The 25,100-nt window shown below is 43.1% G+C and overlaps 1 protein-coding gene across 1 annotated transcript in view; it reads right to left on the bottom strand.

Annotated features, from left to right (window-relative positions):
• LOC116385809 (glucosidase 2 subunit beta-like) overlaps nt 1-25,100 on the bottom strand; it is a 96,612-nt gene that overhangs the window by 30,889 nt on the left and 40,623 nt on the right. The window contains exons 10-11 of the mRNA XM_031851543.1: nt 21,821-21,875; nt 130-199 (exon numbers count right to left, since the gene is read on the bottom strand). Coding sequence (XP_031707403.1) covers nt 130-199; nt 21,821-21,875 — 125 coding nt within the window. The remainder of the gene's footprint in view (nt 1-129; nt 200-21,820; nt 21,876-25,100) is intronic.

Here is a 25,100-nt window from a genome sequence, read left to right as displayed (position 1 = left end):
ATTTTAAAGCCCAGTTACAAACACAGCAGTGTGAGAAGCATTGTCCACACGAAGTGCAGAATGTTGACGATTGAGCCACAAGTACGTGACAATCGACGCTAACCTCTACTTCTACCTCATTGCCCTTACCTTATTTCCATGTTGACTGTCTCGTAGGCTTCTTCGACTTTCTTCAGATTGGTAGCCTCCCACTCTGCAGCTAGACAAAACAAAAGGTCGCACAAATTAACACTGTGGAGTCGTTGCATCTCAGCAGCTGCCAAAACAGTGGGCGCTAAAAATAGGCTGTGATATCCAAGCCCGGCGAGTAGCAAGGTTGCAAATAAACAGAAAAAAAAATGCTATTTCCAGGTGTGGTAAACTGCCGAAAGACCCGCAGGCTTATTAGCCTCTTTACTCCGACAACTGTGTTTACCAAGACAGAAATGAAAAGAGTGAGTGTGAAAACTGCAAAGGTGGCCACAGCGATGATATGTTTGTCTCTCTTTGTCACACTAGGTAAAATAAACATAAATTAAACATAAGATGTGTAAACTACACTGTTTGCATATTTTTATGGCCACTTTACAAACCCCAGAGGGAAATATTTGGCTCTTTTGCAGCTAAATGCTCCGCCGTCTTCAGTAGCTAGTTGCTAACCTCGTCTCAGACATTTAGTGTTGGGCAGGTAATGTGCAGTGTCAGTTTTTCAGGGCTGAAAACAGTCTCCCGATGGCGTTGGAAAGATTTTTTTTTTTTAGGCCGTAAAACCAAACAATGAGATGAAAGACACTTAACACTCTGCAAAGCTGAGAGGAACTGCAGAGCCGAGCGATAATTCTCTGTGGATTTGTAACTACAAGCAAGTCCTTACATATTATTGTCGGCATTTAATCAAATGGGATTAATAAAAACGGTACAGTGCAGCTAAAGTCCTTTATCAGCGAAGAGGCAAAACATTTGCTGGTTCCATCCTCTTCCATTTAAGAGTCAGCCCCCCTTACTATATATCTGATTCCTTAAACTCCCTCAGAAAACCACAGTCATACAAAAAGGAATGTTCTCTCTCGCATACTCAGATTTCCTATCTTGCCCTATTTCTCTCTCCGTCTTTCTCGCAGACACACACACACACACATCATGAGGCTCAGCATTGACAAAAGGAGACGCAGAATCCCACGGAGGGTGACATTTGACCCCTTGCAGCAACCTAGTCGAGTATGGAGAGAGTGGTGACGGTAAAGGGGGGGGAGAGCTGAGGAGGGAGAAGGCTGGGAAAGCAGCCAGGCGTACAGAAGCACCCAAAGCAGGGAACACAGGGCGAGGAAAGCCTCTGGAATGGTCTCTGCACCAGTCAGGCCGACATAACCCGAGGCCCATGTACAGTATACCAAAAAAAAAGACCTCGCGCTTACGGTTTAATGACTGCGGAGATTAGATTAACGGTCATACGGTCAACGGACGTGATGCTATTACAATCACAGCAAGCATAAATGAACTGCTCAAGCCCGTTTTTTTATGTGCTCACGTCTTTTAAACCTAATCAACTTAATGGCTCACTTCAACAATGAGATCCTAAAAAATATTTATCATCGTACATTAAAATAAATGCCTTTCTCTCAACTAAAAAAGTCTCTCTACAATCACAGGGTATTCACATAGCAAAATGTAGGACAAATGATTTAAAGTTCAGCAAACTTGACCAGCAGATGACATTTTCCACTTGCACAAGTGTACTGTGGAAGCACTAGACGCTATTCAAGAGGGTTTTCGAATCACAGAGGCCGTGCACAGAAATAGAAGACGAGGAATACGCTGTAGAGTATATGCCATCTTCTGTCGGAACTCTCCTGTGCATACATACCTTGAGCCGGAGACCAGAGACGCTCCGTTTACATGCAAAACAAATCAATAAGCAAGGCGATTTCTCTGCAACTCTAAGAAAAGAAGCCTGCAAGTCTGTGCAGTGTGCGCCGCGGTGATGTCTAACGGAAGAAGGGCAATGCAGTGAGGCCACTCTTGAACCCCACGCTGGCAACAGACACCTTTAGCGAGATTACGTCGACTATCTTAGCACATGTAGGAGTTTGCTTTGTTTTCTGTAAAAACCTGCTCTTTAAAATAAAGCCTGGCAGTATGCTCAACCTTCCATGTTGGATCCTATTCCCTTTCCTTCAACCCCCCCATACATCAACCCCCTTTTTCCTTTCGACGTGAACGTTCTCCTCTCTTCAATATTTTCAGCATGAACTCCTCAGAGTCTCTCTGTCAGCCCCACCATTTGGCGAACTAGTTCCGACTGCAGAGTGGGGAGGGATAAAATATAGGTTAAGGACTCCTGTAATGAAATGTTTATGGCAGGTGGTAACAACGAACGAGAGAGGCCTTCCAGATCCTGTCAAACATGGCTGGCTCCTGCATTAATAGCCACCTGCAAGCACCAAACACGACGGCCCCACAGGTGCTAATTACCCTATTTATTTAGCCAGTCAACTAATGTAATAAGAGAACATTACATGCCAGAAAAAAAAAGATAAATGTTTGCATTTTAATCTTAAATAGAACATGTTCAAAAACAAAGAATAGTAATTAAACAAATATTCAATTAAAATACTAGAGTTAAACTTTATCCAACCAAATCTCACAAATGATTCTGAAACTGCAGCACAGGCTGCTGGGAGTTGGGAAGAGGTCAATCTCGCCCCCCTGCATAATATTTGTGTTGGAGTGTCTGATTGTATTAGGGTTGAGTGAATAACAGTGGCTGGCAGAAATAGCATCATGTTTCGAACCATCAGTGCAATTCATAGCCTTGTGACTGACTCAGTTTGTATTCAGTCTCCCACACTCTCCCGCAACACTCTTCTTTATCAACTGTAGCTGAAGGACAAGCACAGGACGCACTGAAATTAAGAATGGGTCCATTCACTACGCAGCCGCCGTTGTATCCAATCACCAATAAACATTCAAGTGATTTGCCAGGAAGGAATGAGAAACATTTCAGCTTCACAAATGTTTAGATTTGCTAACTATTCTCTATTTTATTCTGTTAATATTCTTATTTGTGCTTTCTTGCCAAGAGTTGGAGAGGAGATTGATACCACCTGTTAAATACGAAGCTACAAACAGCAGCTGGTTAGCTTACCTTAGCCTAAGGATTGTCAACTGGGAAACAGCTGGTCTGCTTCTGCCTGAACGTAATGAACCGGCAAGCACATCTGGTATTTTACATTTGTTGAATTTGTATAATATCAAGGTGTAAAAAAAATGACACATTGTGGTTTTACGCGGTGTCACCGAACCATTCCTCGGCTGCGGCGAAAGGGACTTTCTGGAGTCTTGTCATCATCATTAAGTTGCCAGCAGAGTCACTGCTCTCGGCCAAGATATAGTCTGGCACATAACTCCCTGTAACACCCCCCCCGGTAGCTTACCATATAGGATAGCTTTAAGATATTCTCGTTTAACTGTCATATTTCTCAAAATGTCACACTATTCCTTTAAATAATGTATTGTTTTCTTGAGGTTTTAGACCCAATTTCATGCATGACTTACTGAGAAGCGCTGTACCCACGAAACAGCGGTAAATGCAGCAGTCGGAGTCAATTGCCCGTATTCTCATGCGTAATCACTGTTTAACATTTTAACAGAGAACGGGGGGCCCAATGAACAGAGTAAACAGTCTGTGCGGAGTGAGTTCACTCTGCAACAACTGGGTGCTGTTTATGAATATGTATGATGTAACAAACGCCTAGGAGCTGACCTACTTCTGTGTCTCCTCTGCTCATGACTTGGTCCCCTTCCGGGGTAACTCTGTCATCTCGCAACATACTGTAATAGCAGGAAGGATGTGACTCTCATGTACGAATCAACATGCTCCCTTTTGATGGTTTTGCGAGTGATGATGACCGTCTGCTGAGGGAGCACGCTCGGTAGGAACAGAAGACGCGACGACAGGCTATTCATTCAGTGCACGAGAGTTTTGACAAGTTTTTATCAGTTCATACTTGCCTAAATGTAGACGTTGAGATGAAAAACATCGATTTGCACTGGTTCTGAGGGAGTCTTGTTTAAAAATAAACAACAAATGACTGAATATGTACTCAAGTAGTTGTGTGACGTGAATGCAAGGAAATGGAGAAAATGTGTGATGGACAAGTACGCGCATACAAAAGAGAACTCTCGACATAACTAGGGCTGCACACTGGAGAGTACTCGTCTGCACCATCTCATAAAATATCTTTATCTGGGATCATCTTGGTGTAGTGCCAAACGCTGTTAGCTTCAGGAGCTGGGAAAGGGAAAAAAAATAAAATCTATTTCAGACAACATGAGACACAAAAATCTGGCAGCCGCTCAAATCAGACTTCCAACATTTGATGAGTGGAAACGGGCTAATTTGGTGTATCCCTCAAATGGTTGCAATCCAATACATTCCTCCTGTGGCTATCGGAACACACTGCAAGGGTGAGCGAAGGTGAGAGGCAAATCGTTTCAACCTCTTGCCAACGAAAAAAAAAAATAAAAAATGTAGCTTGTTCTATAAAGGAAACTTGGTAGATATTTTCTCAAGCTGCTCCTCCCTCGACTCTTCCTTTGCTCCTTCTGTCGAACCAGCGCTCAAGGTGAGGACAATTATGTTTTAAGGACGCGTCGCCCTCGGCCCGGGGTCAGAGGTCTCCGCGAGCCCCGTATTAACGTCAAGTCCCTCCCTGCCTAACATTTCACATCTAATTTGGAAAGTGCTGAACGGAGCCTTTAAACACCATCAGCCCTTGCCAAGGTTTGTAACCCGCCGGAGCTCCGATCCCAGGGCTCTCGTACGCGCTGAAGCGCTGCGGCCTCACATCACATGCCAATTCATTTGTTGAGTGCCGGGATGCGTCGTCTTAGAAAAGCTCCCCGGTCACCCCGATGTGAACTGAGGGACATGTTAAAGCTGTCTGTATGTGGGAGACAGAAGTCTAGCAATGCAATTTATGTTAAGAGCCGTCATGCCAGCAGCAGAGGCGTGTGGATAGAAAGCATAATACCAGAGTAATGGTAACGTTAAAGAAGAGAAGACGTAACTATGATCTGCTTCACACCAAAATAGATTAGATGGATACTTTATCAATCCCGCAAGCAGAATGTTTTTTGCTACAGTAGCATTTGTAGGTACAGGTAAAGCAATGCAAATGACAGAGTAAAAACTATACTACGCCTGTCCCGTGGTAGACACACTCTTTCCAACAGTTTTATTGATAGAGCTTTATGCAAATGTTTGCGGGATTTAGCAGTGATCCACAGTCATTCGTGGGCTTAACCACATGATACAAAAAGTGTGAGAGTAACACTGAAAGCTATGTTCAGTCGTGATATAAATCAGATATTAATCTTAACCCCGGCTTCCTGGCATTATTTGAAAACAATATGTACTTTCTGTGCACACAGAGGTGTCAACGTGGTTAGATATGACTAATTAGAGTTAAACCATGAATTGTAGAAGTATATTCAAACTGCAACTCAACCAAAGAGAAGAAAAAGCGGCGGCGTTCGGGTGCGGCCATGCACCCCGCACCTGCTCAGAGCAGACGGGCAGCAGACGGCGCAAAATGTGGTCAAAGCAAATTGCAGGGCGCCACTAGTGACCCCCCCCTACTGCAGCGTGCAGTGAGTCACCAAACTACAGAACAGGGACTCACGTGTGCCTGCACAAACACAAACTAGAGCAATGACACATTTGCATCCTGATACACATTTCACTGGCAGGATATGAGATGGGGATATATAACAAAAAACAAAAAGTTGCTCCTGAAGATTCAGAAACTGGATCCAGAGTGGCAGTTGGCTGCGTATAATCTGCGGCAGACATTGGATCTGCTTGCACTTAGTGGTTACTGGGCGGCTCAGACTGCAGCGTTAGCACTGCATGCGCTCTGCTCCAAACAGATGAGGTAGCACAAAGGACAGAGCCGAGGAAAGCTAACACAGTCAGCTGTAGCTCAGCAAGGAAACAACTGAAATAGGACCAGTGATGATAGCACCACGGACAGCGCCGGTTTGCCCCGTCTAAGTCAGCAACACGGAGAGGGCTTGCTGAGCAGGCATCTAGGAAAATTGACCACACAGAAGAAAAAAAAAAAAGGCGGGGCTAGGAACTCACTGAGCCACAACTACCCTCACACAAGAATGCCAGAACAGAGACCCAGATTAAAGGCAATTCTCTAAATGCTGTTCTTTTGTCAGTCTGACACTACATGTTGCCTGAACATTTGAAAACAAAGTCTAACAGAAGAACTCCATCCTGTCCGTTTCTGTACAGGAAAATGATTTCTTTCGACACCACATCACTCTAAGCAATGCTATGCTAATGCCTCGCCCTATGGGGGCTTTTCAGGACATGTGAAACAAATTAGAGACACACACAAATGTGCAGTCAGATAACCACAAAGGCTACGAGCTTGAAAGAGGTAGCATGTAGAACAACAGAGAGTAAGGGGGAAGGGCGATTTGGTAAAGGGGGAAGGGTGTGTGTGTGTGTATATGTGTTAGTGTCAGCTGTTGTTGGACTAAACTGAACGTCATTGACTGGCTAATTTAGGCAGCGCCGCTATCAGCACAGCGAGGGCACTGCTGAGCAGCGGCAACCAGCTTCAGAGGAGGTTGTGGAGACAAGCCTGGTGACCTATGGTGTTCCCGAGAGCAACAGCTCTTTGTGAAAAAATAAATAAATAAAAAAAATTATATATATGTGTAGTCCTGACATACATCTCCACACTGCATCAGTCTAATAGGGGGAAAAGAGGAAGGGAGAACGACAAGTGTGAGTCAAGTCGTCACGCTACAGCTGGCGATACACTCCGGGACAGCTCTCACCCTCGGCCCTGGAGCACAGCTCTTTATAGCAGCAAGCTCAGACGCTCACACTCTCTCACACTCACACTCACACACACACACACACACACACTGAGCGAATGATGGCACTACACCTGTCAAGCAGAATTGGGTATTTTGGGTGATGCACATTACTGATTTATGGTCCTTCGTGTGAAAATATCAAATTGAAGGTTGGTAAAACCATGTCGATGTATATCATTACCGTACTTTTATTCAATATTATTCCCACTGTAGCTGTGCCAGCACAGTCCTTCAACTTAACAAGCCCTTCAACTATCTTTATTCCTCAAAGGAGCCTTTTCATTTTTTTCTTTTCCACACCACATTTCAAAAGCAGACCCATCTGCCTCATTTACTTTTACAACCATGTCCAATCCCGGCTGGGACAAGAGCGTTACCTCCCTCTCTGCTGGCAGTGTCACAATTATGATCAAAAGCTGCCTGTATGTGCTCGCATCTGTGTGTTCGTGTGTGTCGGGGACAAGTGTGGACAAAGCAAATGGTGAAGCCGACACCGAACCCTCTTGTGTCAGTTCATTTGCTTTAGCGCTCCAGATGCTGTCGCTGGCTGAAGACACAGCTTAAGACTTTGCTAAGGGCGCTGCTTTGTGACGGCGCGCCGGCCCTTTAAATAACACTAGAGCTTAAAAGACGAAGGGACGGGGCTCTGGCTACCAACACTGATACATCAGCCGCAGCCTGATGGCAATTATGTAGACGTCCACTTGCTAATTATAACAGAGGGTGACAGGTGCCCAAAACAATTTGAGCGCAAACTGCCTGTGAGCTTCTGCGTGCGATTCTCTCGGCTTATAGTCGGAGATAAAGATAGACGAGCCAATGTCTCGTCAAACAAACATTTCTTTTACTTCTCAGCGGGGCTCGGCTGCACTTTATTGTTTCTGATGAGCATGTTGTTACCGAGATCGTGTTGGTTGTTTCACCAGCTACCCGTTAAGCTGTTTGTAATAGACCTTTTTTGTCAATTTTGTTTCAGCTGTTGAGCCATGTTCCATTTTGTTTAGGATATCAAAACAATAATAGGAAACCTTATTTAAACTAAATCAGATAATCAAACTCCTCTACCAACAAATCACCAGGTGCTATAAAAGAGAGATCCATTGTGTGGAAAGTGGCGTAAGAGTTCTGCAAGTAGACATTTAGCAACAGTAGTAGTCCTTCTGAAGCTTAAGGAGGAAAAAATCCAAAACACAATAATTCATATTGTGTAAAAAAAGCCTTTTTCCCACCTCTTTTCCTTTTCTTTTAAGGATAAGTGCCGATCAAATCCATCTGCTCTTTGCTCACACCCCAAAAGCCTGATGATTGCCACACACCAAGCCCCATTTAACATGCATAAAAGAAACACACACACACACACACACACACACACACACACACACACACACACACAGAACTATCAACTCTAGAAGCTGAGAGGAGACATTGAGCCCTCCCGTGGGACTGAGGAAAGCGAGGGAGGAGCCAGTAGGTGGTAGAGGGTATATCCAATCACTGGAATCAAGGCAGTAGACTGCTGAATAATGAATATAAATTGAACGCTCTTTCCCGGCATCGCTGTGCGCGGCTGCAGTGAGTGGGAGAGCGAGCTGATGCACATCTGTGCTGGGGGGGGGGGGGGGGGGGAGAGAGAGATTGTGGGGTGTGTTTAAACACACTTAAGACAGGACCGCTTTACTGCCTGTCTGTCATTTTGTCTGCTTCTCTCCTTTATTGCTTTACTGTGTGTGTGTGTGTGTGTGTGTGTGCGCGCGCTTCTCTGTGTCTGTGAATGAGGCCTATTGACATCCTCTACTCTGTGACCCTCTGACTCCTGACAACTCCAATCAGGAGGATGAGTAGGAGGCGAAGGGGGGGAGGTGAGTCCACAGCGAACAGTTATGATGAGTGCTTGTGTCTATGAGAGGACGTGTGTGTGCGTGTGTGTGTGTGTGTGTGTGTGTGTGTGTGTGTGAGAGAGAGAGAGAGAGAGAGAGAGAGCTCTGCACGCATATTGCTGCAATCCACAAACAAAAGTTCACGAGATGAATTGATATGTATCCACGCAGTGCAACGTAAACGAAGGCATATTATTGAATTTTATTAAAAGTGTCGTACATTCTCTGCATTATCATAAGTAATTTGAAAATGAAAACATAAGCAATATAAGGAGTATTTTATCATAAAATGTAAATATATAAAGAAAAGGTTAAATTCAAATCAGTTGAAACATTGCTGAAAGCCTCAACTTGAAATAGAAACAAACATGGAGGTTGTGTTTTCAATAAATACAAAAACTATTTTGAGGCGGAGTCACTGGATCCAAGCGCAATATCGCACGGCATCTCGTCTCCTATTAAGATAGCAATTATCTATTAGCACCATTGCCTGCACAAGGGTTTGTGAGAATCACATGCCAAACAGTGTGACCTGCCATTTTCTATCAACAAGGTCCAGATTTAGATTCCACATTAGTCCCCACATGATGCCAGGCGCCACTGTGTGTATGAGGGAGTGGGAAAGCGTTGCACTTTGCTTAACACAAACACAATCCCAGATGGTTTTCTTCTACGCTCAAGAGGAGAGCAAACCCGACACCAATCACGTTACATGTATGTGTGACTTTTAACACGCACCCCAAGAGGGAAAAATTTTAAAAAAATCCCGTCATCCTCCTTCAACCACTTGTAGGAATCAGGCTCCAATTCCTGCTGTGTAAACAACAGAAATGGCTACATGCTAACATTTCTTCAAACCTGTGTAACCACTCACACAATAGAATATAACGGTATATTACGATATGCTTTAATGGTCAGGAATCTCAGACGTAACACTAAGACCGGATATATACTTGCTTTTAAACCACGCATTCATTTCTGATTACAGCCAACGCTCCAAACCGGATGTTGAGATATTTTACTGGATAAGTGATAACTTTGACCTGCATCTGGTGCTGAATGAAAAGCGAGGAGACTACTTTTGGCCAATTTTTTGATAGTATGAAGACTTTTGCCTGACATGACAATGATAACCCGCAACTATACCTACACCTTCTTTTTTACCCAGGCTGATTTGCATTAACATAGGTCTGTGTGGTACGTTAATCAGAGCCATGTGCATGCATGAACTCCACTGAATCGAGCACATAATGCGCTGAATGGTATTCACACAAACAGACATGTTTTCAATTTACACAATTTTAAAAAAAGGAAAATGGGAAAATTCAGTGTTGTCACATTTCTTTCACAGCTTAGCATGCTCGCTGAGAACACAAAAGCCTGGCACCCGTACTGAGCAAAGACAGAGGGCTAAACAAGACCGAGTTGATTTATGCCTAATCTAGGCACTCCGTTTCATAAGGCTGGAACTGCACTTTCATTTCAGTGAGTAGTTTGTTACCGACAGAGAGAGCCCTGTAAAAAACCTCTGCGTCATACGATGATATAGTAGAGGTACGTGGGACTCGTGGCGCATTTCTGTTTGGGCAAAATGAGAGATTTAATATATGTCACATGACATATCGGCCAATAATAGGCTTTCCATTGTTTACAACCAAACATGAATTCTTCCGGGTTTTTTTCCTGCCACCAGTCTCAGGCTTTCGGGCACTCTTTCATGTGCCCGAAAGCACGCTTTTTTTTAACGCGCCACATTGTAAACTTCCCGGTCTATTATTACCTCTGCTGTAATGACACATTCCACACAGCCGGTGCCAAAGAGCTGCACTTGGGAACGGCTCCGAGGCGCTATGTTACACCTTGCTAACTGCATCGTAGTGATTGAAATCTGAAAACGGAGCACTGTACGGCGTTTTCTTTCGCTCTGTACATCACTTGCGTGCTTTACGCTCAGGCATTCTAGGGCCACTCTGGGGGTAGTCGTGGGTTTCAAGAAAACTTCACAATGCGACTCAAGTACACAATTATCTTGATGAATGCCACTTGTTGGGAGTAGTAGTTGTTGTAGTTTCATGGGCCTTGAACAATTTGGTACCAGCAGACCACTCCAACTATGTCGTAAATCTTGGCGATTAGGAAGAAAAGCAAAGGTAGCACAAGCCAAACCAAAATAGTACAATTATATGGAAGTAAACCATTGGTTCTGCAGCATCACTGTGTTACAATACCATCTAGTGCATCCTACAACTCATTTCTCATTCAAATGTATACGAGACCATGTTTTGAAATAGGACATGGGTGTGCTACAGTATCCCCACATGGTGCAAGTGGAAGCAGCCACTGTAGAAATGTGAAGTCATCCAGTCTCAGCTGGGAGAATATTTAGCACCTTAACATAGACTAGTCTGAAAGACAACAGCATGCAACAGCAACAATGATTGACTCGTCTAATCCAATTACATTAATAAACCGTTGTTCATTTAAGATGTACATTAAGCTCCAATTTGAAGACTATTTTCTGATTAGCAGATGGCAACAAACAGACTAATTGTTGTGTCTGGTGATTTGTGCTGCATCACGTGATTTCTGCGCCGTCAATCAAGCCCGACTCCCGGGATGGAGGGATGCACCGTCGCCCGCTGTAACCCCCCCCCCCCCCTTCCCCAACCTGCAAATGGAGCGCAGGCACATCTTCATATAGTGTGCAAAGAGCGTGCATATCGGTGCACTGAGCTCGCTTACATTTGTTTATCCACCGTTGTATTTAACAGCCCTGACATTAACCAAAATTGATTTCCTTCACAGCCTTCGCGTTTGTTTGAACATACAAACGGCGCTGACTCTGTAATCCCATTTTAATTAGAAAGATGTAGCGAGCACGCTAAGCTCATGCGCTCTATTCCCCGCAGCGATGCCACACTGGCATGGAATCAATCACCAAGGCACCGGTTGCCAGGGCAACGGATGATGGGGGGGGGGGGGGGTCCCCCCCTTTCTTCGAAGGGGTAAATTGTTGGGGGTGTAACTCATTGGGGATTGGGGGGTTTTTTTTTTTTTTTTTTTTTTTTTTTTTTTTAAATTGTATCTCTCCGTCTCTCTCATTCTCTCCTCCCCCCCTCTTGTCACATATCCATAGTTAATTAAAAGCAGCCAACATGAAATAAATCTAAATCTCAGCAGAAGTGAAACATACTGTACAAATTGAATTTCGACGTCGAGGGGTTTGAGGTTGGGTGGATAGGCGGGGGGGTACCAGAAAGGCAGTAGTAGTAATAAATGAATATGCGGTGTGAAAGAGGTGTGAAATGGTGAAAAGCACACATGCCTGTGAGAGGCTGGTCGAATTGAGAAAGGAAGGGAGGGGCCTAAGGGAGGGAGGGGCCTAAGGAACCCAAGGGATGGCCTCAGTTCACACATTTCAGATTTGAGCTTGGACCCTCCTCTTGAGGCAGCTGCTGCTTAAGCCACAGTCGACTGTTAATCGCGCATGCATCATATCTCGTCTCACCTACACAGCTCTTGGATTTTCCTTCCACACTGGAGCCATCATGGCTGGACAGCAATCGGATGAATCTATAAACGGTACAGTTCGATGAAATGTGAAACTGTATTTCTTAAAAGAAATGCTGAGGAACCCAGAAAAGGACATTTAAAAGATTTGCACATCTCTACTGTCGGATGGTAATATATTTAAACTGCATCTCATCATGAATTAAACCCGCTTCAGAAATGGAATAAATAACTGCTGGTTTCATCTACCGCACAAAGTGACAGCTTTTTGTCATTCAGACAAAAAGCCATAGGTGACTTTTACATTAGTGTTCCTCATGGCTTCGTCCAGACACAACAGCACATTTATGAAATCAGGTGTGTGAGTGAGTGAGTGAGTGAGAGAGAGAGAGAGAGTGTGAGTGAGTGAGTGAGACAGAGAGAGAGAGGAAAGCAGTAAAAGAACAGTTGATGGCTGCAAAACACACACAGACAAGTCAGCCCTAGGATTCACAAATATGAGTTTTCCTGAATGAAGTATGAAAGGTGAGACGAGCTAAACAGACAGCAAACCATACTGAAGCCAAACCAACCCTGAAGGTCTCCTTTATAGCCTCTTATCAGATGGCTCGCACAGAAGCCACACACACCATCTGTGAAGATTCAATTCTGCCCGGTGCTGCAGACATTATTCTTGAAACACTGGGGGGGGGGGGGGGGGAGACTTGATACCATACAACTCTGCACAACACAGCGACAGGATTTGTCAGTTCAACATTGCAACTTTTTGTAGAAGCCCGTAGAACAGATTTCATGAAATTCAAACCCTCCAAAAGAGTATCTAGCGTTTTCTTTGCCTTTATTCTGCCCTGTGAAAATGGCAGCATCTGAGACGTCTTAGACCAAACTATGACTCCAACATCTCTTTGTAGAATACAACACACACACACAACGTTGGCCCGAAAAATGTAGCGGTGTGCACAAGCTCCAGTTGTCCATCTGGCAGACGCTGCCCGTCTATCCACTGGGATCATTCCTTCCTACCTCTCCTGCCTCCCACCACTGTCTCTCCAATTAAAAGTTACACATCAGCATGAAGTCTGAGCCAGACTTCCAGATGGCTGGAATGATAGAGCCAGCTTTTCTTCCTTTACATTGTCAGTGGAGAAATCAGTTACCCGTGTGTCTATTTTCCGAAAGCGCTGTGCAGTTGGCGGATGCTTTGGGAATTGAGTTCTGGTGCTTAGTTAACCCCCCCCCCCAAAACTCGGCTCTGTACTTTGAGACACGGCAGTCTGATGAGACTGAGCTGGGAGCTGCAGATTTCAAAAGTTATTACGGAGATACATTTTGTTCCTTGTTCGGTTAGATGAGATTGTACAGTTTTCACTTTTCTCTTGAACTATGGAGCGATATTAAGAGGACAAGCTCAGTAGCTGAGGTTTTCAGTACAGGTTAAGTATACCGTTACATCTTAAAGCTTCATCACTTGGTAAGGTTTCAACTGTCCAGAATCAAACTAGGAGGCAGAGGAAAGAGCCAAGTAAAGAACTGAGCATTTAACGACATCCTGGCTTACATATCAAATATTTGTCTGATAAGCTGACATGAACAAAAGTGATTTTGGAGACAGAGGCCTTCAAAACACAGAAATCCAGCCGAAGTTTATTTTCAACTTAGCTCTGAGGCGCCGACGTTCATGAAGTCGTCGGTGACCAAGGATCACAGGAAAGGCACGCCAGCCTTTATTTCACCGCCACAGCGTCTAGCGTATGTTAGCGCACGCGCTTAAGTGCAGTTGACAGGTAAATCCCATGGCTGAGCATTTCTGCTGCTCTCACGCTTCCTTGTGAAAGTCTTTTTCTGCGCATCAACGACCGCCGCGTCTCTCGAGACCGGGAGACTGCAGCTCTTGCAAAATATAGAAACCAACTCAAAAACAACGGAGAACATAATCTTAGCAAACACAGGTCGAGCAAAGACGACACACAGGAGAGTCTTCGTATGGTCAGCATCTCCTCAACTTATCCATAGCCAAGCCCAAAAAAAAGCAACAGCTCCAAATGTACCCTGCAATTAACACCAAGCCAATGCGGGAGACAACTTATGTTATTTATGTAACATTAGAAGGCTGGCTCCTATGATGTGCTATGCTTGAATGCTTTAATTCTTCAGTTAAGCATAAGAGTTTTTGTTCCAATAAATTCTGACAGGCACATCTAATGATAAGCGTATCTGCCAATAGCCCAGTTTTTCAAACAACATGGGACTTTAGCAGAATTTCTTGAACTGCCTTTCAGTCGACTACTGCCAGGATGGATTGTAACAGAACTTGAAAGCCAATCTCACACACAATGTGAAACTTAAATGGGATCGCTTCTCTGCTGTGCTTTTGCTAACTGAGCTCAAGGACATCTAAGAGACAGAAAACAGACACCTATCAAACAGCACTGTCAAATCTTCAAGAGTCCAAAAGGAAATCAGGTCAATTAGCAATTGAATAATGTCGACGTTTTGACCATCGCTACCATCTTAGAGTCACAAATCAATACAAACCACCACACCGGCATTCACCACGGTCAGTCCTCAATGATCTGTGGCAGCAAATGTGTCTATTGGTGTCTCTTGCCTCAAGCTCATTACCTGAATAAGGGCTGAAGGTGAACTGTGAGGGTGAGCTTCAAGTATGTCCCTAATAAGTGCTAAAGTAGCGTGGTGGGCAGTGGGGGGAGAATACTCGGGGCTAATTGAGAGCATAATGGTCACTTAACGGCATGTTTACCCTCTGTGCTAAATATAGCCAGGAACATCCCGAAGTCCAAGGTGAGCAGCATTATCAAAGAGCTTTCAACAAGGTACTCCATGAGGGTTGAGTCTGAAAGAGGTAAATCCACTGACGGCATGAAAATGGGAAATTCTTGCAGGATTACTATCTTACATTTACTAGCTTAGATGTTATTTCTGGCTTACGAACTGCTTATGCTGCTTCTAAAGCGCAGAGGTTCCAGAACAATCACTGCAATTCAACTCCAGCTGAGAGAAGTTATAAAATGGCCAAAAGTAGAGCCATATAATTAAAAAAAAAAAAACATTGAAGTGTGCAGTGCCTCTTTAAATAGTAATTTGGTACGGACTAAAATATGCAACACTCCGTATCAAAACCTGTGAAGTACCCAAAGCTGGAATCAAATGTCAGATCAGATCTTGTTGACTTATTCTTCAATCAGTTCAAATTTTGTGCTCATTAGACTGAATTATACCAAGGGGAAGTCCTAGTACAGCTGTTTGAGTTTATCATTCTAAAAGTCTGGTGTCTTCTGTCAATAGAAAACAGGGTTTGTAGAGAAACTGGTTTATACCCCGCAAAGAAAGAGCTAAAAAAAAATATATGATTATGGGGCGATTCACCATTTAAGGAACCCGTAGTACAAATGATGCCAAGGAACACCTTCACAAGTGTTACACGTCATTGTAGCTGTACGGCCTTTTGTCCACAAGAAATGGAGTACATGTGCTTTCCATCTAGACTTTTGACGGAGTTCTTAATTATTATGTTACCTTTAGTGTTCCCTTTTTCCTACTAGGGAGCATGTGTGAAAGATTTCTTTACAATGGCTGTCTGACACAGGACTTACCAAAGCTAGACATGACTGTGTTCAAAAATGGAGGTACTGAGTTTATCTGTAATAAGACTTGAAGGAAATGGAATTCAGTCTGTAATCTTCACCCTAGATCACAACTAAATATTGTAAGAAAGACACATAACATGATATATATAATAGTAATATAAATTATTATATTGCCTATAATGTTCAATACAAAACAAGCCTATGAAGCAGGAACAGGTTTGTACTCGCACACACGGAGTACAAATTATAGTAAAATTGGAGATATCTTTGTAATCTGAAAAAATGTGTATTCCTCCTAAACAAAACCACAGAATATTGTAAATAACTGTGCGTCACTTAAAGAATTGTATAAACTCTTACGTGGCATCTAAAAATGTTTGAATAGATTCAGCACACTGAGCAAAAATGCTGACAGCTGGTACGAGAAAAAACAACTTGTGAAAACCAAATGAAGTGAAAATGTCTACAAACCTCAGATACAAAAGGAGACGCACAACTGATTAATCAATTTATCAATGCAACAGGCTTAAGAAGTGACGTGTTGCACACCAGGAGCTCAGAGCGCTTTTCCGAGGAAAAGATCGAAGAGAAGGAAGCAAAGTGAGCACCGACTATGGCTGCACCACAATACTCCAATTACAGTAACTCTATCAAAGCTAAACCACTCCCCTGAACACATATTGGAGCTAAGTTGGCTGAATTAGTTAGCTAGCTAACTTAAGTAGCAACAGCGGGTGGGGCTTCAGTCAATACATGGTTGATTTCAATAACACTTGCTATTAATTCCATTAATACCACTTACACAGATCCATTGGGGTGAACCGTCCCTTTTAGATCTAACCCTAGCTAAGATCAGTCAATAACATTTGGATCATATTTCAATATTTTGAGCATCACTTTGATTTTAAGAATCACAAAATCGAGTGAGATTCTGTTATAATTGTAGACGATTTCACACCGCAAGTAAAAAGCTGCTTTTAAATTAGATATGTACGGCGCTCGTCTCCTGTGAAAGCACAAAGTATTTGTTGTGCCAGCAAGCACGGGAGGTCAAAGCAAAGTCATTTTTCTCCGTTGAGTTGGAAATTAACTTCTGCCTCCGAGCAATTCAACCCGGTTGGAACCCTGCTATGCTGCTGACCTCTCAGGCAACATGTGTGTGTGTGTGGCAAAAATAGCAAGGTGGAGGGTGCATGACTGCAGCAGATTAGCATCACATTGTTGATATGACATACATTCACAGGGAAAAAGAGAATATCTTCCAGCCATGGTAGTTGCGGTGGGGAGAGAGGAGAGGAACCCGGGTTTATTCACAGGACAAATGGGTGCAAGAAGTCGAAAACATTGCATATGTAGAGAATCTGAGGGAATGCATGAGTAAATGTGGTTCTCAAGTTTCATAAGCAATGAGGATCGCTGTCTGTTTACAACCTAAAGTGCGATCTCAGAAAAAAGAGCTACACAGCATTTCCTGGTAATAAATAAATAAATAGATAAATACAAAAAAAGTTGTTTTCCAAGCATTTAAAAAATGAAACTAAATCTCGGCTCAAAAGATAGTTTCACAAATCAAAAAATCATAGAAATACCTAGAGGGACTGCCCACTCGGCATTTTCCAAACTCCCTACAGAAGAGAAAGAAAACATTCTGCTCATCGTAGAATAAAGCTTCTGAGGAGCCGGACGAGAGTCTCTGTTCACATGTTTGTTGTACAGGTGAGACAATTACAATAATCCTGACAATGTCATTGTGATCAAGAGGAATCTGAAGCTATGCCTCACATAATGTATGCTGCGCATGATTTGGAGCGGGACGGAGAACAGGGCTATAGATACAAAATGTTTTTAATATCTCAAATTTAATGCCTTAATCTTCAAACATTTGGAAAGCGAATATAATTCTAGCTCTATATTAGTTGGCTCAAATAATCAAGATCGTGTCCAAAAACCTGCCACTCATCTGGCTGTGGTGTACTTTACTTTAAAAAACTGCTTTATTTCTGCTATTATTGTTGTTGCCATGGATTCCTGTGCTTTAGAAGTACAGCCTAGCTCATGACAATGGCCACTGTGAATGCAATCACACCAAATTGCCCATTTCAGGCAATTTTATATAATATGCACATGGTCACACAAGCCAGCACTCATTGCTAGATGTTAAATAGGGAGAAAAAAAAAGTTTGAAGAGAATAATTAAAGGGTTCTGACATCAAAAGTTGCATACTGTAGCTTTAAGACATCACCGGGTTGTGGGTGCCTTTGTCTCCTCGTGCGCACGGCGGCTCGCAAAGCCTGAAGAGATCAATTTTGTGAGCTCTGCCGTCTTTTGTGTGGCCTCGGAGAATCTGTTCGAAAGGATAATTGTTGTCTTCCACACACTTGCGCTCGCTGTAGGGACTCACCTGGAAAAGCACATGCATTGCCGTGCAGAGAAATCAATAGGCCGGAGTTAATTGGGCTCTCAGCAGAAGAGTCGGGGGGGGGGGAAAGAGCTGCGACTCGATGAAGAGGAAAGAAATGCATGTGACGGGCAAGACTGCACCTCTTAGGTAATAAATGAAAAAAAGGGATTCGGATCAAATTCAAGTCTGTCCAACTGACATAACATAACATTCACAGTACATAGCTGTCTTTTTAATATTTTAACAACCCATTCTACTTTGCGTCAGTATGTTGAACATCAGATCTCCAGATGTCAGAGTTACTCTTACTTTAGGCAAACAGCAGAGTGATACAGAAACCTATCTACTCGTGCTGAAAACGTCCTCAAAGACACGGATTCATACAATCTTTAGATGTTGACTACAGCAAAGGTAACATAATGATTAAGAACTCTGTCAAAAGTCTACGTGTACTGAATGGGTTTTGTTTTAAGCTGTAATCTAAAGTATATGGCTGTACTGTGATGAAACACGTCGATGCTGGTGTTCATGAAAAAAATCTGCATTCCATGGGTTGAAAATGGCTCAACACCTCATCTACTATTATAAAATCAGCCCTGAGCCTTACCGAGCCCTTTTTATGCAAACTGTCTGAGTGCTTTTGTGTAATCATTGCGGGCAACAGCATGTAGTACAAAGGTATTTAATTAATCAAAATGCTCCATAGAATAGCTTTGTAAGGCGTTGCACTGTATTTACATACGATAAGACGTGTATTTATAACCCTTCACTCTTCACATCAGCGATCCGGCTTCACCAAAAATAAATTCAAAAGGTTTTTGAAGCCGTGAAACGACCAAGAAATTGTCCGACACCCTTCATTTTCTGATTCTAAAGGAAAAGCAGAGATTTAGCTGCTGCCTTACTGCGTGCACTGTATGCTGGCGTCTATGATTGGGATTGTCTCTCTCTCTCGCTCTCTCTCTCTCTCAGACTCTGAATCAGCAGGTCCCTTCGGTAAACAAGGCAGAGTGATTGTTGAATTTGCATATTGCTGAATAAATCATATTGCGTTTATGCGATAAGCAGCGCTTGACTGTTTGTTAGCTTTTCCTCCTTTTCATCCACCTCTTCTTTCTACAACATTCGTGCACGCTGCCACAAATTAACCCCGATCATGAGGGACCACGCCAGCGAGAAAGCGCTGCTCAAAATTCATGTTTTCCGGTGGTGGGGAAAACCGTGCCATCGGCCGCTGGCGGGGCCCCTCCAACTGCCAACTACGTGGACGGTTAAATCGGGCCCTGATAATGATGCGTGCCGCCGAAGGACAAGGATGGCAGCCGCACTCAATGGTGGGAAAGGGGAGTAGAAAGACGAGGAGGAGGAGATTAAAGGGACTGAAGCTACAGCGAATCAAGAGAGATCAAGAGATGAAGGTGGAGAGGAGAAATGGGAAGATAAGTGGTGGAGGAGGAGAGGAAGAGGACTCCCAAAGATGAGTCTATGAAGGAAAGCAAAAGGAGTCAGCTCCAGTGGATGAAGGGATCTAACGTGGGTGCAAATTACTATTTTGCGTGTGCAGCCAGGCAGGCATATGGACACGTGTGCATATTCACATCACTGTGTCTAATGGGGCTGGGGGTTCTTAATATGAACACATCTACAGTGAGTAGCCCCTGTTTAATTACAGCCCTGCTACGCTAAGGAAGCGACCAGGAGGAAGAAATCCCTCCATTAAAGCCGCATGTAGGCCTGAGCCTTCTCCCCCATCAGTTCAGCTGAGGACTGCTTTTTTTTTTTTTCCTCCTTCTCCCCCCTTATTCCCCTAACTTCCTTCGGAGAATTGGAGACGGTGGTATTTTGGCTGCGAAAAGGAAACCATCGGATGGCAGGGGCATGAATATTCCAAATGACTAATGTTGCACATGCTTATTTCTGACATATCTGGCTTCCGCGGGGAAATAAAACACTTCTAATGCAGGGGGACCATCTGTTATCTGTTGCTGGTGTTTCAGAGCAGGCACGCTCTGTGTGCACACGCACACACACAGATCGACACATTCTCACACAGCGGGAGGCGTACATAGACGGCGAGACGCGCGCGCACGCACACGCACACACACACACACACCCCCGTTGGGAGCATGCACAACAGACAGGCTCTAAACTCCTATACAAATTGAACACTCCTTTTTTTTTTTTTTCCTATTCGGTGTGTTTGTCAAATGTGCTGTAAATCTCGAGCTGGAGGGTGACGGGGAATGCACACGCTTTTTATGCTGGCCATAAATACCTGGGCCTGTCTCCTCGCAGCAGCTGGAGCGGGATAATATGCTCGTGGTGTGAAGGGGGGGGGGGGATAAACTAGCTGTATCACCTTGAAAACAAAACGTGAGACACACAAACGGCCTTCTACATCAGCCACACATCTAAACCAAGTGCATTCTCACTTACATTGGTTTGGAACTATGGCCAAAAGGAATAAAGAGCTCTCTCATGCATGGGTAATCCGTTTGTTATTCTCAGACAGTAGCCGAGCTTCGAGGTGCGCCACAATACTTCCATTCAACAGCAGAATATTTTTGGAAAATGTTTGACGGCTTTATTTGTATTCCTGTGCCTCGACATTTCAACACCACAAGTTATGTTATGTTAAAAAAAAAAAAAAGATTCCACGCGATATCAAATGTCCCAAAATTGATGAATAACAATCATGAATCAACTGCAGCGATCGTTTGTGCCTCAAAAATTAATAATTGTTTCTATACTTTTTTTTAATCAAGTGATTAATAATTAGTTAAAGCCACTATTTAGAATTTGTCTATTTCTGGCTTTGGCACCTCCCAGTGGTGGTATAAAAAAAAAAAAAAGACTGCAGTCACAACCCATCTCATCTGCTTCTTTAAAAGATGACATAATCCCATAAAACTTTACACTTCTAGGTTTTCAAAATAGTGCACATCGTGAGATATCTTCCAAATGTTTGTTTTTTTGACGTGGTAGTTGTACAAAGTATTCACTTAATCCCGCTATGAAACAAAGGTTTCTCAGATTTGTTTGGTACGTCTACGTCACAAACGATTCACACAACCACTGAAGAATCAAATTATCAGTGTTTATCTAGAAAACAATCACTCGTGGAAACATAATGCAAGACATTTTCCTATTTTTACTGTATTTGTAGTAATTCTATTTCCCCGCAAAGACTCCTTAAGCAGCATGTTTGTGGTGCTCCGTATTAGCACGTAGCTGTTCCGTACATCCCAAAACTATTAATATGTGTGACGGGACTGTACTCTTCCTTAGGCGAGACATTTTTAAATGGACAGGCATGTGTTACCTTTGAGGGAAAGCGCTGCAAATTCTTTAAAACACGTGAGATCTAGTCGATCCGTTGCGGCTACCTTGATACAATCTTATGCAACTAGCATCCGGCAAAAATAACCGACACAAAGCTCTCGTGTTTAGGGGCGGAAGCAAACTTTTGCCGATAACTAATTGTGGAAAGGAACATACAACATACAGTGGGGACTCACAGGAGCAGTGGGGGGAGCTAACTTACCTCTGTCAGCTGCCTTTAAGTGAGGATCTTCACCCACGCCTGGTGCGTCTCTGATCTACAAGCAAGTAATGGAAGCAGATAGAGAAAACAAGGTCAAAGCTCTATACACGTGGAAGACCTTGGGTATCACCTGCATTAATATATAAAGAGACAACAACCGTGTGTGTGAGAGAGACGGAGAGTGATTTTAAAAGCTCATCAGCTCAAGTCCATGACTCTAATATCCCAGCAGACACTTGTGCACTTGATGTTGCAAAATACAAGGTTCCTTTTTGTGCTCTAGGAGGCTCCCAGGAGCCTCTGACAGACAGCTTGATGATGAAAGACAACATGCCTGGATGCTAGCGTTCCGTTTTAGGTCACAGGGGGAAAAAAAACAGGCAGAGCCAACACAATTTTAGGTCTTTAATTTTCCTCTTTGAGACGCTGCGTTCATTTAGGTAGATCCAAGTCGTGTTGCAGATCCTCACCACGTGCAAGGTTTTAGGGAGATAATCGCTAAATCCTTGCCAGAGTAAATATTGTCGATCACTAAGCTGTGGCTGTCAGATATTGATATACCGTATGTGAAAATATTGACTTGTATCGCGAGCTGGGAATCTACCTGAGGTAAGAAGAAAATGTGTGCTGTTACAGATGTGCTATGTTCAGTTGTTGACGCTTGTAGGCATTAAGAAATTTAAGAAGAAAAATATATTCCAGAGCGTTCATGATAAACTGACTAAGATTCCCACGTATGGGTGCAGAGGAAATACATCTCTGATTTGATGACTTGATGCTATATGCTGTCATTTCTCTTCCTTCTCTGGAAGCCAGACTGTAAACTCGACTGTGCAAGTGAGAGGCGTTGCCAAACGCAACGTGACTCACCACCTCTGGAGGAGAACAAAAAGCCCGCTTAAGATCACGGTGACATCGCAGGCAGTATTTGAGGTTCAGAATATTTTGACAGATTGAACACAAATGTGAAAATTGCCGTGCCAAGAAAAGAAAAAGAAAAAAAAACCTTAAGAAAACATGTCACCGAGTTAGAAAAATCTTTTGAAATAAAAACCCACCATTGTTATTCCCATGATGCTTTGTCAGCTTAGGTTCCACATCTGGAGGGGAATTTCTATTGATCCTAAAAATCGGCTATGTGTTGTTTTAAGGTTATTTTTACTATTTTTTTCTATTTTTAAACAAATGCATAACAGAAAAGTACAAAAAGATAAAAGTTATATTACAATATTTGAAGAATTCCCACTATCCATTCTCCCACCATCGTCCCCTTTCCTTATCCAGTAAACATTGCGCAGTATTAAGAGTATTTAATAAACACGATGAGGTTCTATCCAAAAGGTAACACCGACCAGCTACTCACTTCACTAACGAAGGTGTTACATCTAATTTGTTCAATTGTTAAAACAACACATTGGGGGATTTAACGGCAGTTATGCACCATTTATATTCAGAGCAGTGTAACCACTTGTCTCATCATGCAGGTGTATTACAAATAGTCATAAGGAGTTTACACCAGAAACAAACGTATACCCTCCTTAAGCAGATCCTCTCATTGTGGTTTCACTAAGCGATTTCCTGGAAAGGTCCAATTGGAACCAGGCCTTTCTGCATGCACGCTTACATATGAAATACTTATGCAGTAGGTATGTGGAATCACTCAACCATCCACTGCTCCTGGACACGGATAGAGAACCAACAACATGTGTGGAAAAAGAAAAATGGAGGAATATGCCCAGGTATGTTTGGTGTTCACTGTTATTCACCTCAGTCTGCTGCACATATTGTTGGACTGCGAGGCAGAAATAATGGAGGCCTCACTTCAAGCTCAGTCCTCTCATTCCACCCATCTCCTCATGTCCACATCATTCTCCGGCTCTTGTTTGTGTCTGAGAAGGAGACCCCGGCGGAGTAAAGCCTTCAAGCAGCTACATATGTCGCTCCAAGGAAAAAAATAAAAATACTGAGGCTCTTGAAAAACCAACCCCCTGCCTTTGAAGGATCTCTATTCTCCATTCCCACCGGCTGCGGGAGATGCATGTAACGACTTAAGACGTACAATGGGAGCACCGCGGGTATTTGTCCACCGAGAGCCAGGGCCCGGTAAATGAAGAGGGGCCCCGCGTACCCAGGAAGCGCCTAATTAATTGACAAGCAGATATTTCTGAGTTTATAATCAAACAGACTTAATTTTGTTCCCCCACCGCCGTCCTCTCCAAATCCATCTTCCCAGGCGACTTACTTAAGAGACTCGTCTTATAAATACAGCCCTAATCAAAATAAATCACTAAAAGCTCTAAGGGAGTTGAAGGCTATACACATTTACATCAGAGGAACTGATGCAATTTAAATAGCCGCCTCTGCGCCGACTTAAGGTTAAAATCACAGAGAACCCTAACTTACGTAACACTTTCAGCGTTTTGTTTTTTTGTTGTTGCTGCTGCTCAGTTTGGCAGACCTATATTCACGACAGCCAAGTAGGAGCGACGCGGCCTCCTTCTATGCGTGGTGCTGTGTTCTATTCCCTCAGCAGAACGCTCGGTGGGTGAGCGTGTCATATTTTACAGAATATTTTCAATATTTAATGCGTTGCATGCTTTTTGTCTCTTTGAAAGCACTTAACATGCGTGTGTTGTCTGCTTGTGTGTATCCGTGTGCTATACATGGAGAGTGTTATGAACGGGGGAACATGTTTGTGTTTATTTTCCTTTGCATAATTTGAAAGGGCTGTACTTATAAGTGTTATCAGTGGCCTGCAATGTTGACAAAAGGTTATAAATAGGGTCTTTTGTTATTGTTACTATTTCATATTTACATTTATCCATCATTGGAATATTAAAGCTGAATTAAGGGACTAATGGGACTCGGTTTGGGGTATCATGTGTGAATGTTAAGTTTGTTTATTGTGTTGGAGTATAAGTGGGAGCCTCACGGCTTTTTTCGCTGTATGCCGGCCAGATGAATTAATTTGCATTAATATATGGTGTTACATGCAACAAACTGTCTTTAGTTTATATATGCTATTTACTGAATAAAGCCTTTCATCATATTGTGGTAGCTTTCAAACATATTAGGTTAATACCTTTCCCCTTAGGTTGTTTTTTTTTAGTAAGGGGAATTGTTGCAACTTTCCACATCCTTCCTGCTCCACATTCTTTCCACAGTTTTGCTCTTTTCTTTAAAAATAGTAGCAGTGGCTGATTTTAAGCCATTATCTGAGAGGCTCTGTTATAACCGGGCACTGATGTCTAGCTGGGGTGAAACGTGAAGATGTATGGAG

Source organism: Anarrhichthys ocellatus, unplaced genomic scaffold, assembly GCF_004355925.1.
Source record: "Anarrhichthys ocellatus isolate YVR2014 unplaced genomic scaffold, GSC_Weel_1.0 scaffold11, whole genome shotgun sequence".
In the NCBI taxonomy this organism is placed as follows: domain Eukaryota; kingdom Metazoa; phylum Chordata; class Actinopteri; order Perciformes; family Anarhichadidae; genus Anarrhichthys; species Anarrhichthys ocellatus.
This window is presented reverse-complemented; position numbering and strand designations above follow the sequence as displayed.